General features: G+C 50.3%; 1 protein-coding gene across 2 annotated transcripts in view; it reads right to left on the bottom strand.

Moving 5' to 3' along the window:
• The window catches only part of PALM (paralemmin), a 50,619-nt gene that overhangs the window by 21,088 nt on the left and 13,903 nt on the right, over positions 1 to 15,628 (bottom strand). For both annotated transcript variants that reach the window (XM_080989111.1, XM_080989112.1), the window contains exon 2: positions 7,004 to 7,052. In XM_080989111.1, coding sequence (XP_080845237.1) covers positions 7,004 to 7,052 — 49 coding nt within the window. The remainder of the gene's footprint in view (positions 1 to 7,003; positions 7,053 to 15,628) is intronic.

Below are 15,628 nucleotides of genomic sequence, written 5' to 3'. Positions count from 1 at the left end.
TCTTGTTCCACCTGGTGGCAGGTGGGAGTCCTGTCTGTCTTCAATAAAGACCAAGCCTACTGGCTGCTGTTTTGCTCTGGTATTCCTGGCTGGGGTCCTTGTTTTTTGTCCAAGGGAGCCTTCAGATTTCTCCGTTAACAGAGGCTCATGTTCATTCCCAGGACGGACACAGAGCTGGCCAAAGTCTCTTTGCTCCTGACTGTTTCTCTTCTCTCTCTCTCTGCCCTTCCTTTCCCTATGAAACAATACTCTCCTTTGTTGTGAAGGGCCTGTATCTAGCGAACAGTGTCGGGGAAAAATGAGCGTCTGAAAGGGGACTTCAAGGTACGGGAAGCCACCCAGGGCCAAAGCAGCGCTGGGTGTGCCTTCGATTGGCCGATTCCGGGTTAGATTAACCAACAAGGTCGGCAGCAGGTGAAAGGGAGGCAGCAGCTCTGTCGCAGACCACACCTGTGCAAGCCTCAGCTTGCCCACCTAGGGCGAATCATGACCGTCATAATTTTATTATTTGTTCCCTGCCCATCCGCCTGGGTCAGCCCAGCCAGTCCGGGCGGTTTCCCACACATATATAAACATAATAAAACACCAAACTTCCCCAAAGAGGGCTGCCTTCAGATGCCTTCTAAAAGTCAGGTAGTTGTTTATCTCCTTGAGGGTGTTCCACAGGGAGGGCGCCACCACCAAAAAGGCCCTCTGCCTGGTTCCCTGTAACCTCACTTCTCGCAGGGAGGGAACCGCCAGAAGGCCCTCAGGAGAGGAACCTCAGTGTCCGGGATGGAGACGCTCCTTCAGGTCTACTGGGCCATTTAGGGCTTTCAAGGTCAGCACCAACACTTTGAATTGTGCCTGGAAATGTCAATGTAGGACTTTCAGGACCGGTGTTATGTGCTCTCCACTCCCAGTCCCCAGTCTAGCTGCCACATTCTAGATTAGTTGTAGTTTCCGGGTCACCTTCAAAGGCAGCCCCACGGAGAGCGCATGGCAGTAGTCCAAGCGGGAGATAACCAGAGCATGCACCGCTCTGGCCAGACAGTCTGCGGGCAAGAAGGGTCTCATCCTGCATACCAGATGGAGCTGCCCTGGGCACAAAACTGACCTGTGCCTCCATGGACAGCTGTGAGTCCAAAATGACTCCCAGGCTGTGCACCTGGTCCTTCGGGGGCACAGTCGCTCCATTGAGGACCAGGGAGTCCTCCACACCAACTAACTTCCCATCTCCTACAGGTTCTGGAGAATTACGAGAAGGATGAGAGCGACGCCGACATCTTCATCCCCATCATCCTGTACGACTCACTCCGGTCCGTGTTCGACCGCTTGAAGGAGCAACAGGGGCAGGGTTACACCGTTCAGGACCATTCAGACACGCCAATTTTAAACCCACCATGAGGACTAGGATCTTGCAGCTCAGCCACTGGGTGTCTGCTTTGGCAGGCGGAAACTCTCAGTTCCTGGCCTCACCGGGAAAGTTTGGGAAAGGACAGTGAGTCTGCCGCTCAGACAACCCTGAACTAGACAGGCCCCCCCCTTCCCACAAACACATGTTAAAAAGTCGTAAGACACAGCCTCGGCCTCCCCGTGTCTCTAAATGTGCTCGTGTGGACCTCAGGGCATCCTGCGGCGATTGGGCAGCCTCCCATCACATGCCCAGCGGGGTGCAAAACTCCATCATCCTGAGCTGTTGATAACAGATCATTACAGGACAATTGCGGTGTGTGTGTGTGTGCGCTTTCCCTTCCTAGCCTTAAAGCCGACATAAATGCTCTTTGTTGTGAGATCTGTACAGGATGGGTAATTTGGAGAGGCCAGGAACATGGCGTACTGCGAACGGCGGAGGGGGAACAGCCTTCAGCCACGGGCGCCCAGTGCCAAAACAGGGGGGTGTCATGAATCGCGAGCGGTGATTTGTTTTCCGGGAAACCGGGGCCAGTCGAGACGCTTGGCTTTGGGCTCCCTGCACTGCATACCTTCCAGTGTTTCTCTGATGAAAACAGGGGCGTCATTATGGGGGGAGAGAGAGAAAGGGGCAGGAGGCAAAAGACCCCAATGATGCCCCTTTTCTGGTAGATTCCAGACCCTCCGAGTGTCCCTATTTCCCAGGGACAGTCCCGGATGTACAGAAGCCGCCCGGTTTCTGATCTGATCCCGGAATGTCCTGCTTTTCCTTAGGACGTCCCTATTTTCAGGGGAGAAACGTGGGAGGGGATGGAATAGGACGTCCCTATTTTCAGGGGAGAAACGTGGGAGGGGATGGAATAGGACGTCCCTATTTTCAGGGGAGAAACGTTGAAGGGGATGGAATAGGACGTCCCTATTTTCAGGGGAGAAACGTGGGAGGGGATGGAATAGGACGTCCCTATTTTCAGGGGAGAAACGTTGGAGGGGATGGAATAGGACGTCCCTATTTTCAGGGGAGAAACGTTGGAGGAGATGGAATAGGACGTCCCTATTTTCAGGGGAGAAACGTTGGAGGGGATGGAACAGGACGTCCCTATTTTCAGGGGAGAAATGCTGGAGAGTATGACCCCCCAATAAAATTTTTTGGGGGGGGGAATGAAACGAGAAGCAGTTTGTTGCGCTCTCCCAAAAGATGAGGAAGAAGATTTGGGCAGGTGGCCAGCGCTCGCTGTAGGTTTCGGAGGCCCCCAGAGCTTGAAGGCCACCTCCAAGGGGTTGCTTCTCTCAGCGGGGGCCTACCTCCCCATCGCGGGAGATTCGGCGGCCCCCATGGTGAGGTGTGTGCCAGGGGAACGGCCCTGCCAAGCCCTGGCGCCGGCCCCTGCCAGCCTCCCAAGCTCAGCTGCCCGAGAATGCGGCATTCTTGAAAGGGTACCCGATGGGCACATTTGTTGGGAGTCCAAAGACCTCCGTTTGCCCAGCTCTGTCCGAATTGGCGGTGCCAAACGGCAGGGAAAGGTCGACGCGTTCCTCGCGGCCTCCCCAAATTTGGCTGCCCCCTCCAACCCACATCCTCGCGGCTCGGGGAGGAAGCGGGTTACCGGGGGACCCCTGCCGCGCAGCGCTGGCATCCGGCTGATGTTGTAGCTTTGCCGGCTTCTAAAGGCAGAGAAGAAAAGGGCTTATGTCAGGGAGCAGAAAAAGGATGCCATTGTCTCAGCGAGAGGAGCGTTTGAGCTGAGGGGAGAGCTCCACATTTGTAGCTCTCTCTCAAGGTTACAACCCGGGTTTGGGAAGATGCAGAACAGGCCAGGAGATAGCGAGCTTTCTTGCTTTCACCCTCCTCCTTCCCCAGGAAGGAACTGAGCTCATCGGTCAGATAAATGGCATTTTCGCCCCAGGGACAAATCCGAGAAACGGGGGCAGCGTTGTGGGACGACCCACTGGACAATACCAGGTCCCCTGTCCATTTCTCTCTCCCCCCCGACCTTTAGCATCCCCTCCAACGTTTCTCCCCTGAAAATAGGGGCTCCCTAAGGAATAGCGGGACGTTCTGGGATCAAATCAGAAACTGGGACGTCTTCTGTAAACCTGAGACTGGAAAATAGGGACTCTTGGTGGGTCTGCAGCCTTGAAGTGACTGCCTGGAAGTTCTCAGAGTCTGGTTCTTCACCTATGTGCCAAAATGAATGTGAAAAGGAGTCGATTCTCGCACCCTCGCCCTTCCGGATGGCAGCGGACCAGGAGAGGGTGTTCCCAGTCACAGGCCCTAACCTGCAAACTCCCCACAGAGGGGGGGGGTGCAGTTTTGGGTGAATGGCGAAGACACACCACTTTAACACAGACCCAGGTTATATTTAGCAATTGCGTTTCATCCTGCAAGTTTCCAAACAGTTCTGAATGTCTTTTCAATGGCCGCAACCTGCCTGGGGAAATCTGGGTGCAGCGCAGGTAATAATTTAAAAGAATAATAATAGGGATGGGGACAATAGAACCAAATAAATCTCGACACAAGCCTGAGACCTCTGTTTTGGCATGTCCTATCAATGCACACGTCCGTATAGTAAAAGCTATGGTTTTCCCAGTAGTGATGTATGGAAGTGAGAGATGGACCATAAAGAAGGCTGATGGCTGAAGAATGGATGCTTTTGAATTCTGGTGCTGGAGGAGACTCTTGAGAGTCCCATGGACTGCAAGAAGATCCAACCTCTCCATCCTTAAGGAAATCAGCCCTGAGTGCTCCCTGGAAGGACAGATCCTGAAGCTGAGGCTCCAAGACTTTGGCCACCTCAGGAGAAGAGAAGACTCCCTGGAAAAGACCCTGATGTTGGGAAAGATGGAGGGCGCAAGGAGAAGGGAACGACGGAGGACGAGATGGTGGGACAGTGTTCTCGAAGCTACCAGCATGAGTTTGACCAAACTGCGGGAGGCAGTGGAAGACAGGAGGGCCTGGCATGCTCTGGTCCAGGCGGTCACAAAGAGTTGGACACAACCAAACGACTAAACAACAACAACAACAACCCGTTCCTTTACCCCCAATCCCACCCCCCTGCCCATATTCAGAATGCCAGACCTCCAGGGCTGGCCTGAAGTTTCTGGGTTCGCCTGCCCCCCTCCAGCCGGCTAGTGAGGAACGTGAGGCTCAAGGTGGACCAGTAAATTTTCACTCCTCATCTTCATTTATATATTAAGAGGACGGCGAATGCAGCTTGCAAAATTCGCTCCGGTAGGAGCTGGCTGCAAATGATAGCCTAGACCTTCCAACACAGAGGTGTTCCCTCCAACGTTTCTCCCCTGAAAAAAGGGACGTCCTATTCCATCCCCTCCAACGTTTCTCCCCTGAAAATAGGGACGTCCTATTCCATCCCCTCCAACGTTTCTCCCCTGAAAATAGGGACGTCCTATTCCATCCCCTCCAACGTTTCTCCCCTGAAAATAGGGACGTCCTATTCCATCCCCTCCAACGTTTCTCCCCTGAAAATAGGGACGTCCTATTCCATCCCCTCCAACGTTTCTTCCCTGAAAATAGGGACGTCCTATTCCATCCCCTCCGACGTTTCTCCCCTGAAAATAGGGACGTCCTATTCCATCCCCTCCGACGTTTCTCCCCTGAAAATAGGGACGTCCTATTCCATCCCCTCCAACGTTTCTCCCCTGAAAATAGGGACGTCCTATTCCATCCCCTCCAACGTTTCTCCCCTGAAAATAGGGATGTCCTATTCCATCCCCTCCAATGTTTCTCCCGTGAAAAGAGGGACGTCCTATTCCATCCCCTCCAACGTTTCTCCCCTGAAAATAGGGATGTCATATTCCATCCCCTCCAACGTTTCTCCCCTGAAAATAGGGACGTCCCATTCAATCCCCTCCAATGTTTCTCCCCTGAAAATAGGGATGTCCTATTCCATCCCCTCCAACGTTTCTCCCCTGAAAATAGGGACATCCCATTCCATCCCCTCCAACGTTTCTCCCCTGAAAATAGGGACGTCCTATTCCATCCCCTCCAATGTTTCTTCCGTGAAAAAAAGATGTCTCCTCCAATACTTCTCCAGTGAAAATGGGCTTTATCCAACCTCAGCCCTACTACTCAGAGTAGACACCCAGCATGATGTACTTCGGCTCGTTCGTATAAATAGGCCTACTCTAGGTAGGGTACAACTCCCCGCCTTGAGTCAGTAAATTCTTGGTGAAATCCATTCTTCAACTCTTTTATCCATTCAAAACAGAATGGATGCTTTTGAATTCTGGTGCTGGAGGAGACTCTTAAGAGTCCCATGGACTGCAAGAAGATCAAACCTCTCCATTCTTAAGGAAATCAGCCCTGAGTGCTCACTGGAAGGACAGATCCTGAAGCTGAGGCTCCAAGACTTTGGCCACCTCATGAGAAGAGAAGACTCCCTGGAAAAGACCCTGATGTTGGGAAAGATGGAGGGCACAAGGAGAAGGGGACGACGGAGGACGAGATGGCGGGACAGTGTTCTCGAAGCTACCAGCATGAGTTTGACCAAACTGGGGGAGGCAGTGGAAGACAGGAGTGCCTGGCGTGCTCTGGTCACGAAGAGTCGGACACAACTAAACGACTAAACAACAACAACAACATCAATGCACAGTTCAGCATCCTTGCATTCTGACTAACCAGGAACTAGGAAACGGCCGATTTAAGTTTCTCATTCTCTCCCCCGCCACCAGTATTAAATGGAGTTTCCACATCAATTTGCATTTAAAAAATAAATAAAAAGTCCTTACAAAAATTTGCCAGCAGTTTTGTGCAAATTTCCCTATCTGGACAGGGATAGCCTAACTCCTGTCATCTATGCTCTGGTAACCTCCAGGTTAAATTAATGCAATGCTTTCTATGTAGGGCTGACTCTGAAGATGGTTCGGAAACTTCAGCCGGTGCAGAATTTGGCGCCAGGTTGCTCACCGGACGGCAAGACGGTTGGAGCCTTCTGGTAGTTCCCTCCCTGCGAGAAGCAAGGTTACAGGGAATCAGGCAGAGGGCCTTCTTGGTGGTTGCGCCCTCCCATCAGATGTCAAGGAAATAAACAACTATAATAATTTAATAGTAATAATTTATTATTTATACGCCGCCCATTTGCCTGGGTTTCCCCAGCCACTCTGGGCGGCTTCCAACAACATATTAAAATATAATAGTCTGTGCAATATTAAAAGCTTCCCTAAACAGGGCTGCCTTCAGATGTCTTCTAAAAGTCAGATAGTTGTTTCTTTCCTTGACATCTGACGGGAGGGCGCCACCACCGAGAAGGCCCTCTGCCTGGTTCCCTGTAACCTCGCTTCTCGCAGGGAGGGAACTGCTAGAAGGCCCTCGGGAGATGGACCCAGGTGTCCGGGGTGGAGACACTCCTTCAGGTTTACTGGGCCATTTAGGGCTTTCAAGGTCAGCTGGACCTCAGTATCTGACTTTTAGAAGACATCTGAAGGCAGCCCTGTTTAGGGAAGCTTTTTAATGTTTGATATTTTATTGTGTTTTTAATATTCTGTTGGGAGCCGCCCAGTGTGGCTGGGGAAACCCACCCAGATTGGGGGGGAGTATAAATAAGAAATTATTATGACGTTGATCCTTTATTAGGATGCAAAATCAAGGACTTACCGCTATGGCCTGGAGTCTTTCCTGCTGAATTGTACTTGTGTCGATGATCCTGGAGAGAAAGACAAGAGGAAGACTTAAGAAGACGCAGGAACTCAGACTTCAAGGGACACATAAAGGTAAAGGGTAAAGGGACCCCTGACCATTAGGTCCAGTCGTGGCCGACTCTGGGGTTGTGGCGCTCATCTTGCTTTACTGGCCGAGGGAGCCGGCGTCCAGCTTCTGGGTCGTGTGGTCAGCATGACTAAGCCACTTCTGGCAAACCAGAGCAGCGCATGGAAACACCGTTTACCTTCCCGCTGGAGCGGTACCTATTTATCTACTTGCACTTTGACGTGCTTTCGAACTGCTAGGTTGGCAGGAGCAGGGACCGAGCAACGGGAGCTCACCCTGTCATTGCGGGGATTCGAACCACCAACCTTCTGATCGGCAAGTCCAAGGCTCTGTGGTTTAACCCACAGCGCCACAAGGGACACATAGATGCCCTATAAACATCGAAATCAGTCACCTTGAACCAACGCCCGCCTCTCCGCCTCGCTGGGTTGTTGTAGAGAGAGAAAACGAGCAAGAGAAGGGATCGTGTCCAACACAAACAAAGGGAAAGAAGTAAAACCCAAAGCTGTTTGCAAAGCTGCGTTTTTAGCCGAATCTGGGGGAACCGCGTGTTCGATTTGCTTCTTGCAAACGGCTGAAAGTCTGTACATTTTAACAATAAACCTGATTTGCAACGGGGAGGGCGGAATAATTTCGATCTCGCACCCGGATTTTCACTTTTTAAAATACTGGTTTAGCAGCACGTTTATCGAGGATTCGCCCTGGGAAGTTTGCAGGAAGATCAACCAACGTCGCCTCTTTCTCGCGCTTCCATTCCGATGGGTTTGCACGAAGGTTTTGCCGCGCCGGAGCTCTCGGTCCTTCGCCCCGCCCTCCCCGTCACTTTCCTTCCTGCAAAAACACCTGCTTCTAGCTGGAAACCAGAATATGCCAATTTGTGACTAAATCCCATCCCAAAATAGCAACTGACCCGAAGTGGCTTTCGATTTGATTTCGAGCTGGTCGGCACACAAACGCATGCACACACCCGACAATCATCACAGCACCTTGCCATATAAACCCGGGAAGCCTTTAAAACGCCTTTTTTTGACACCTGCAAAGATTCCTGGTTAGAGAGTGTCGACGCTTTTATGGAACGCCAAACTCTCGGTTTGCAGGGAAAGGAAACTGGAACCGCTTTGACGCAAGGTTGCGGTTTCCGACGTGTTGTTTCACGGGGCAACCGGCAAGCCCAAATCTACCGTATTTTTCACTCTATAAGACGCACCAGACCACGAGACGCACCTAGTTTTTGGAGGAGGAAAACAAGAAAAAAGAATATTCTGAATCTCAGAAGCCAGAAGAGGAAGAGGGATCGCTGCGCAGTGAAAGCAGCAATCCCTCTTGCTGTTCTGGCTTCTGGGATAGCTCCGCAGCCTGCATTCGCTCCATAAGACGCACACACATTTCCCCTTACTTTTTAGGAGGGAAAAATGAGTCTTATAGAGCAAAAAATACGGTACTTGCTATGGTGACCCATTTCTCTGCATTATTCCTCCTACACGCAGTAGACAGACCCTCCAAGTGCCCCTATTTTCCAGGGCAGGGCCGGATTTAGGTTTGATGCGGCCCTCAGCTCCTGAAGGTAACGGGGCCCTTTATATGTCCAGCTGTCCTTTGTCAACAACAAATTGCCGCTGTTTTTTTGTGTTGAATATATGCTATATGGTCATTTATGGACCTCATAGGTATCTCAAGCCATTTGCACATCACAAAATACGGGGTTTATCAAATAATATGGGTTTTATCAACAAGAGGTGTAAATATATGGTGCAAACTACTAATAATTATAAAGAGCAAAATGTAGGCACCCTATATATAGAAAGGAGCAAACCAGGGATATTTTAGGGAGCAGGCGGGGCCCATGACTTACACCAGAGGAGCCGACACAACACAAAACACTCTTGCTGTATGTAGGTCTTATTTCATTTGTTTTTTATCTTATATTTTGGAAATGTACATCCAGTCCCCCCCCCTTTAAATTTTTTGGGGGCCCCCAAGAGAGTGGGGCCCTAAGCTAGAGCTTGTTTAGCTTATACGTAAATCCGATGATAGATCCGATGATAGATGATAGATGATAGATGATAGATAGATATAGATAGATAGATAGATGATAGATAGATGATAGATAGATAGATAGATAGATAGATGATAGATAGATAGATGATAGATAGATAGATAGATAGATAGATAGATATAGATAGATATAGATAGATAGATGATAGATAGATAGATAGATAGATAGATAGATAGATAGATATAGATGATAGATAGATAGATAGATAGATAGAGATAGATAGATAGATAGATAGAGATAGATAGATGATAGATAGATGATAGAGATAGATAGGTGATAGATAGATGATAGGTAGATAGAAAGATAGATAGATAGATAGATAGATGATAGAGATAGATAGATAGAGATAGATAGATGATAGATGATAGAGATAGATAGGTGATAGATAGATGATAGATAGATGATAGATAGATAGATAGATAGATAGATAGATAGATACAGCTAGATAGATAGATAGATGATAGATAGATAGATTATATTTTGGAAATATACACATCCAGGTTTCCCCCCCCTTTAATTTTTTTTGGGGGGGGCCCCAAGAGAGTGTGGCCCTAAGCTATAGCTTCTTTAGCTTATACGTAAATCTGGCACTGGCTGTTGCCCCAATCTAGCAGACTCTCATGTTTCTATTACTGAAATAAAGATTTTTTCTTTTCTCCAGCACACAAAGCCCCACCATCCTGGGGCGGGGGCAAGGAAGACTCGGGGAGGGGTTTTATTTCTGTTGTGGGGGCTCAGATACAATGAACCGGACACAGCAGGCGGACATCAAACGACCTCTTCCTTCCCACATCTGACTCCCCGTTCCCTCCCTCGTCCCTATTCTCCACATTTTTGTAGCTAAAAGCAGATACTTCCTCCTCCGTCTGTTGTTCGCCGCTTCCTACGTTGTCCTGCGTGCGAGTGGCGGCGAAAGCCTCCTGCGCCAACCGGTCAGAAAATAACCTCTTCCTGTGCCCTTAAAATGAAGGCGGGAAAAACTTTTCCCAGTTCAAGAGACGCAGGCTTTTTAGCCGAAAAAGCACACACACACACCCCTGGGAGGCAGCCTCTTACATCATTAGTAAGATGTTAATTAACCGGGTAGGGAGATTGCTAGAGACAAAAGGGGATTATATTTTTGCACACACACATACACACACACACACCAGATAGAAAAAGTTTGCTGAGCCCTGCCCTTGATCATCTCCCTCCTCTGCCCACCTTCCAGCTTCTCAACATCCGTCTTAAATTGTGCTGCCCAGAACTGGACACAGTATTCCAGGTGTGGCCTGACGAAGGCAGAATAGACAGCATCTCAAAAGGCAGAGACATCTCCTTGCCAACAAAGGTCCGTATAGTTAAAGCCAAGGTTTTCCCAGTAGTGATGTATGGAAGTGAGAGCTGGACCATCAAGAAGGCTGATCGCTGAAGAATGGATGCTTTTGAATTCTGGTGCTGGAGGAAACTCTTGAGAGTCCCATGGACTGTAAGAAGATCCAACCTCTCCATTCGGAAGGAAATCAGCCCTGAGTGCTCACTGGAAGGACAGATCCTGAAGCTGAGGCTCCAAGACTTTGGCCACCTCATGAGAAGAGAAGACTCCCTGGAAAAGACCCTGATGTTGGGAAAGATGGAGGGCACAAGGAGAAGGGGACGACAGAGGACCAGATGGTGGGACAGTGTTCTCAAAGCTACCAGCATGAGTTTGACCAAACTGCGGGAGGCAATGGAAGACAGGAGGGCCTGGCGTGATCTGGTCCATGGGTCACAAAGAGGCGGACACGACTAAACGACTCAACAACAACATGACTTCCCTTGATCTGGACACTAGACTTCTGTGGATGCAGCCTAGAATAGCATTCGCTTTTTTGCTGCTGCATCACATGGTGGGCTCACGTTCAGCTTGCGGTCCACTAAGACCCCCCAGATCCTTTCTCCCATGTCCTGCTAATAAGCCCGGTGTCCCACATCCTATATTTGTGCATCTGGTTCTTCCTGCCTAAGTGCAGAACCTGACATTTGTCCCTATGGAAATTCATTTGGTCAAATTGGGTAGTTCCCTCCTTTAGCCAGCTGCGTTGTGCGGACCGAATTCTTGCCTGCTATCTTGGGCGATCCCTTGTAGCCGAGTAATAATAATAATAATAATAATTTATTATTTATACCCCGCCCATCTGGCTGGGCTTCCCCAGCCACTCTGGGCGGCTTCCAACAAACTATTAAAATACCGTAATGCATCAAACATGTAAGATTGTCTTCCATAAACACGGTCTTAACGATGAGTTCGTAAGTGACTGTGGAGGCCAATTCTGGATCCCCACGTCCTTCCACAGTGAGGACACTGGTTTCCAGGCGGGAGTTGATCCCGGTGTGGGTTTGCCAAGCGCGCCTTCCTCTTGGCACGTTTCTCCCTCTTGTTCTGAGTTCGAGTGCCTTCAAAGCCCATGACACCTTTGGGAAAGGCTGTTCTCCAACTGGAGCGCTCGCAGGCCAGTGTCTCCCAGTTGTCGGTGTTTATACTACATCTTTTAAGATTTGCCTTGAGACGGTCTTTGAACCTCTTTTCTGGACCGCCAGCATTACGCTTTCCGTTTTTAAGTTCGGAATAGAGGAGTTGCTTCAGCAGGTATCCGCACAACATGACCGGTCCGATGAAGTTGATGTCGCTTCAACACTGGCGATCTTTGCTTCTTCCAGTACACTTTGGTCCTGGGTTCAAATTCTGACGTGCTGAGTGATGTGGGCCACATGGCCACCAGACGCCGCTGCTGAGACAAAAACACACCCATCCCTTTCAGATCATCTTCCCGCGGTTGATTTCCAGAGGGAATGGAAGACTCCTGACAGGGCCGGGATTTGGGCATGTCAAAATGCGCTCTCTCTCTCTCTCTCATCTTCCCACCCCCACCAGGGCAGAAGCCATCCAGCCCCTTCTCCCTTTCCGCCAAGGAAGCCACTTAGCCGTAATTTATAATGCTCAGGGAGCGGGGAGGAGGGTGCTGAGGATGTCGTTGCCTTGGCAACAGAGATTAGCCCGGCAACGGAAGATGCTCTGGGGGAGCGAAGGAGGTGGCCTTCAGATGAGACTTATCTCACAAATAAATATACCCAGAGGAGGGAGCGGCGTCTGGAACAAGTGGCGTCTCTTGCACACACTTCCTGTCAGCTCTCTTTGCTGCCCTAGGGTCCTGGCAGGGTGCTCCAACCACTATACCGCACTGCCTCTCAAGGTGAGGAATAAATTATAATTAAGACCACTTGCGGGTGGCGCTGTGGGTTAAACCACAGAGCCTAGGACTTGCCAATCAGAAGGTCGGCGGTTCGAATCCCCGTGACGGGGTGAGCTCCCGTTGCTCGGTCCCTGCTCCTGCCCACCTAGCAGTTCGAAAGCACATCAAAGTGCAAGTAGATAAATAGGTACCGCTCCAATGGGAAGGTAAACGGTTTTTCCGTGCGCTGCTCTGGTTCGCCAGAAGCGGCTTAGTCCTGCTGGCCACATGACCCGGAAGCTGAACGCCGGCTCCCTCGGCCAATAAAGCGAGATGAGCGCCGCAACCCCAGAGTCGGCCGAGACTGGACCTAATGGTCAGGGTTAAGACCACTTGTAAGGGCAAATTCAGTCCCCAAAGCCTTGTCCGCAACACAGCCCAGGACTCCCCACCACGATGACACCCCACACATGTAGCATACCAAGGTAGCGCTGTCTATCCCCAGAGAGAGAAAGGACTCTGTTGCCCCTTTCTCCCTGGGCGCAAATAAATAATAATAATAATAATAATAATAATAATAATAATAATAAAAAATTTTCCCCAGCCACTCTGGGCGGCTTCCAACAGAATATTAAAATACAATAGTCTATTAAACATTAAAAACTTCCCTAAACAGGGCTGCCTTGAGATGTCTTCTAAAAGGTGACCCGGAAACTGCAATTAATCCAGAATGCGGCAGCCAGACTGGGGACTGGGAGCGGCCGCCGAGACCACATAACACCAGTCCTGAAAGACCTACATTGGCCCCCAGTAGGTTTCCGAGCACAATTCAAAGTGTTGGTGCTGACCTTGAAAGCCCTAAATGGCCCAGTATCCCTGAAGGAGCGTCTCCATCCCCATCATTCAGCCTGGACACTGGGGTCCATCTCCAAGGGCCTTCTGGTGGTTCCCTCGCTGCGAGAAGTGAAGTTACAGGGAACCAGGCAGAGGGCCTTCTCGGTGGTGGCGCCCTCCCTGAGGAATGCCCTCCCTTCAGATGTGAAGGAAATAAGCAGGTATCCTGTCTTCAAAAGACATCTGAAGGCAGCCCTGTTCAGGGAAGTTTTTAATATTTAACGCTGGACTGTTTTTAACACTTGATTGGGAGCCGCCCAGAGTGGCTGGGGAAACTCAGCCAGATGGGCGGGGTATAAATAATAAATTTAATAATAATAATAATAAAGTTCTCGCCCATCTCTCCCCGGGACAAAGGGCTCTCTTCCCCATTTCTCTCCGGGAACAAAGGTCTCCTCCATCACCCCCTGGGTACAAATATCTCACTTGCCCAGCTCTCCCTGCCCCGGGGGCAAAAGTGCCCTTCCCTTTGCGGCTGGACGGGGGGGGGGGTGACCATTGTCCCACCTGCCCCAGAACCCCCCCAGCGCCGGATATCTTCCGGAAATCCTCTATTCCGTCTCGTTTTCCACCCGCTTGTTTGCCATGCGCTGAGCTCTGCCCCAAACAAAAAAACCCTTCTCTCCCTCCATCTGTGCAGAGCCTTGAACCCAAGATTTATCTACCCCTCCAGCTTTTATTTGGGGTGGGGGGTGGCGAACCACCTGCTGCGAAAGAGAGCAGAGATGTGGATCTCCCCGGGTGATGATTTCCAGAGGAGCTTAATCTTTGCAGCCACAACCCGCCCTATGATCTCACCCAGCCAAGGTTCAGCGGAAAAACAATTGCAGATATATATGGGGGGGAAAGGGAAACTTTGATGGAGAAAGGCTGGCTTGGTGTGTGTGTGGTTGTTGTTGTTGTTTTAAAAAAAGAGAAACCATTGGCAATTTTGTTCTGCGTCGCTCATGCAGGAACAAGGGCTGGAGGTGCCAAGTGTGACTAACAGGATAAGTGTTTTGCTTGTGTGTGTGTGTGTGTGTTTTCGTACGCACGTCTCAAGCCTGGTGTGATTTGCTTCCCAGCCAGAGATAAAACAGACGAAACGCTCAAGAGAGGAGGCGAGGAGGCAGCTGGTTTCTAAATGCATCTGGGAAAGGGCTGGGAGACTTGAACTCAGGACACAGGGCAGTTGGGGAGAACGCTGGACCAAAGGGCTCTATAGGGGACCCAACATTCATCCGCTACTTTGGCCAGTCATTATCCCTGTCTCCACCCCCATCGTCCAGCCTGGACACCGGGGTCCATCTCTCAAGGGTCTTCTGGCGGTTGCCTCCCTGCGGGAAGCGAGGTTACAGGGAACCAGACAGAGGGCCCTCCATCCCCTCCAACGTTTCTCCCCTGAAAATAGAGACGTCCTATTCCTTCCCCTCCAACATTTCTCCCCTGAAAATAGAGACGTCCTATTCCATCCCCTCCAACGTTTCTCCCCTGAAAATAGGGACGTCCTATTCCATCCCTTCCAGCGTTTCTCCCCTGAAAAGAGGGACGTCCTATTCCATCCCTTCCAGCGTTTCTCCCCTGAAAATAGGGACGTCCTATTCCATCCCCTCCAACGTTTCTCCCCTGAAAATAGGGACGTCCTATTCCATCCTCTCCAACGTTTCTCCCCTGAAAATAGAGACGTCCTATTCCATCCCCTCCAACGTTTCTCCCCTGAAAATAGGGGCATCCTATTCCATCCCCTCCAACGTTTCTCCAGTGAAAATAGGGACGTCCTATTCCATCCCCTCCAACGTTTCTCCCCTGAAAATAGGGACGTCCTATTCCATCCCTTCCAGCGTTTCTCCCCTGAAAATAGGGACGTCCTATTCCATCCCCTCCAACGTTTCTCCCCTGAAAAGAGGGACGTCCTATTCCATCCCTTCCAGCGTTTCTCCCCTGAAAATAGGGACGTCCTATTCCATCCCCTCCAACGTTTCTCCCCTGAAAATAGGGACGTCCTATTCCATCCCCTCCAACGTTTCTCCCCTGAAAAGAGGGCCGTCCTATTCCATCCCCTCCAACGTTTCTCCCCTGAAAATAGGGACGTCCTATTCCATCCCCTCCAACGTTTCTCCCCTGAAAATAGGGACGTCCTATTCCATCCCCTCCAACATTTCTCCAGTGAAAAGAGGGACATCCTAAGGAAAAGCAGGACATTCTGGGACGGCTTCTGTGAGTCTGGGACTTTCCCTGGAAAACAGGGACCCTTTTAGGGTCTGTATTCTGCTTACAAAATTGTCACCACTCCACAACCTCGTGGGGCTCGGAGCTTTGTAAAAAAATTGCAAATGTGATGTCCTGATCTTTGTTGATCTCTCTCTCTCTCTCTCTCAGACAATTCCACTCAGC

Source organism: Podarcis pityusensis (assembly GCF_964106645.2).
Source record: "Podarcis pityusensis genome assembly, chromosome: 18".
Classification (NCBI taxonomy): domain Eukaryota; kingdom Metazoa; phylum Chordata; class Lepidosauria; order Squamata; family Lacertidae; genus Podarcis; species Podarcis pityusensis.
Note: the sequence above shows the minus strand (reverse complement) of the source record. Positions and strands in the feature narration are given on the sequence as shown.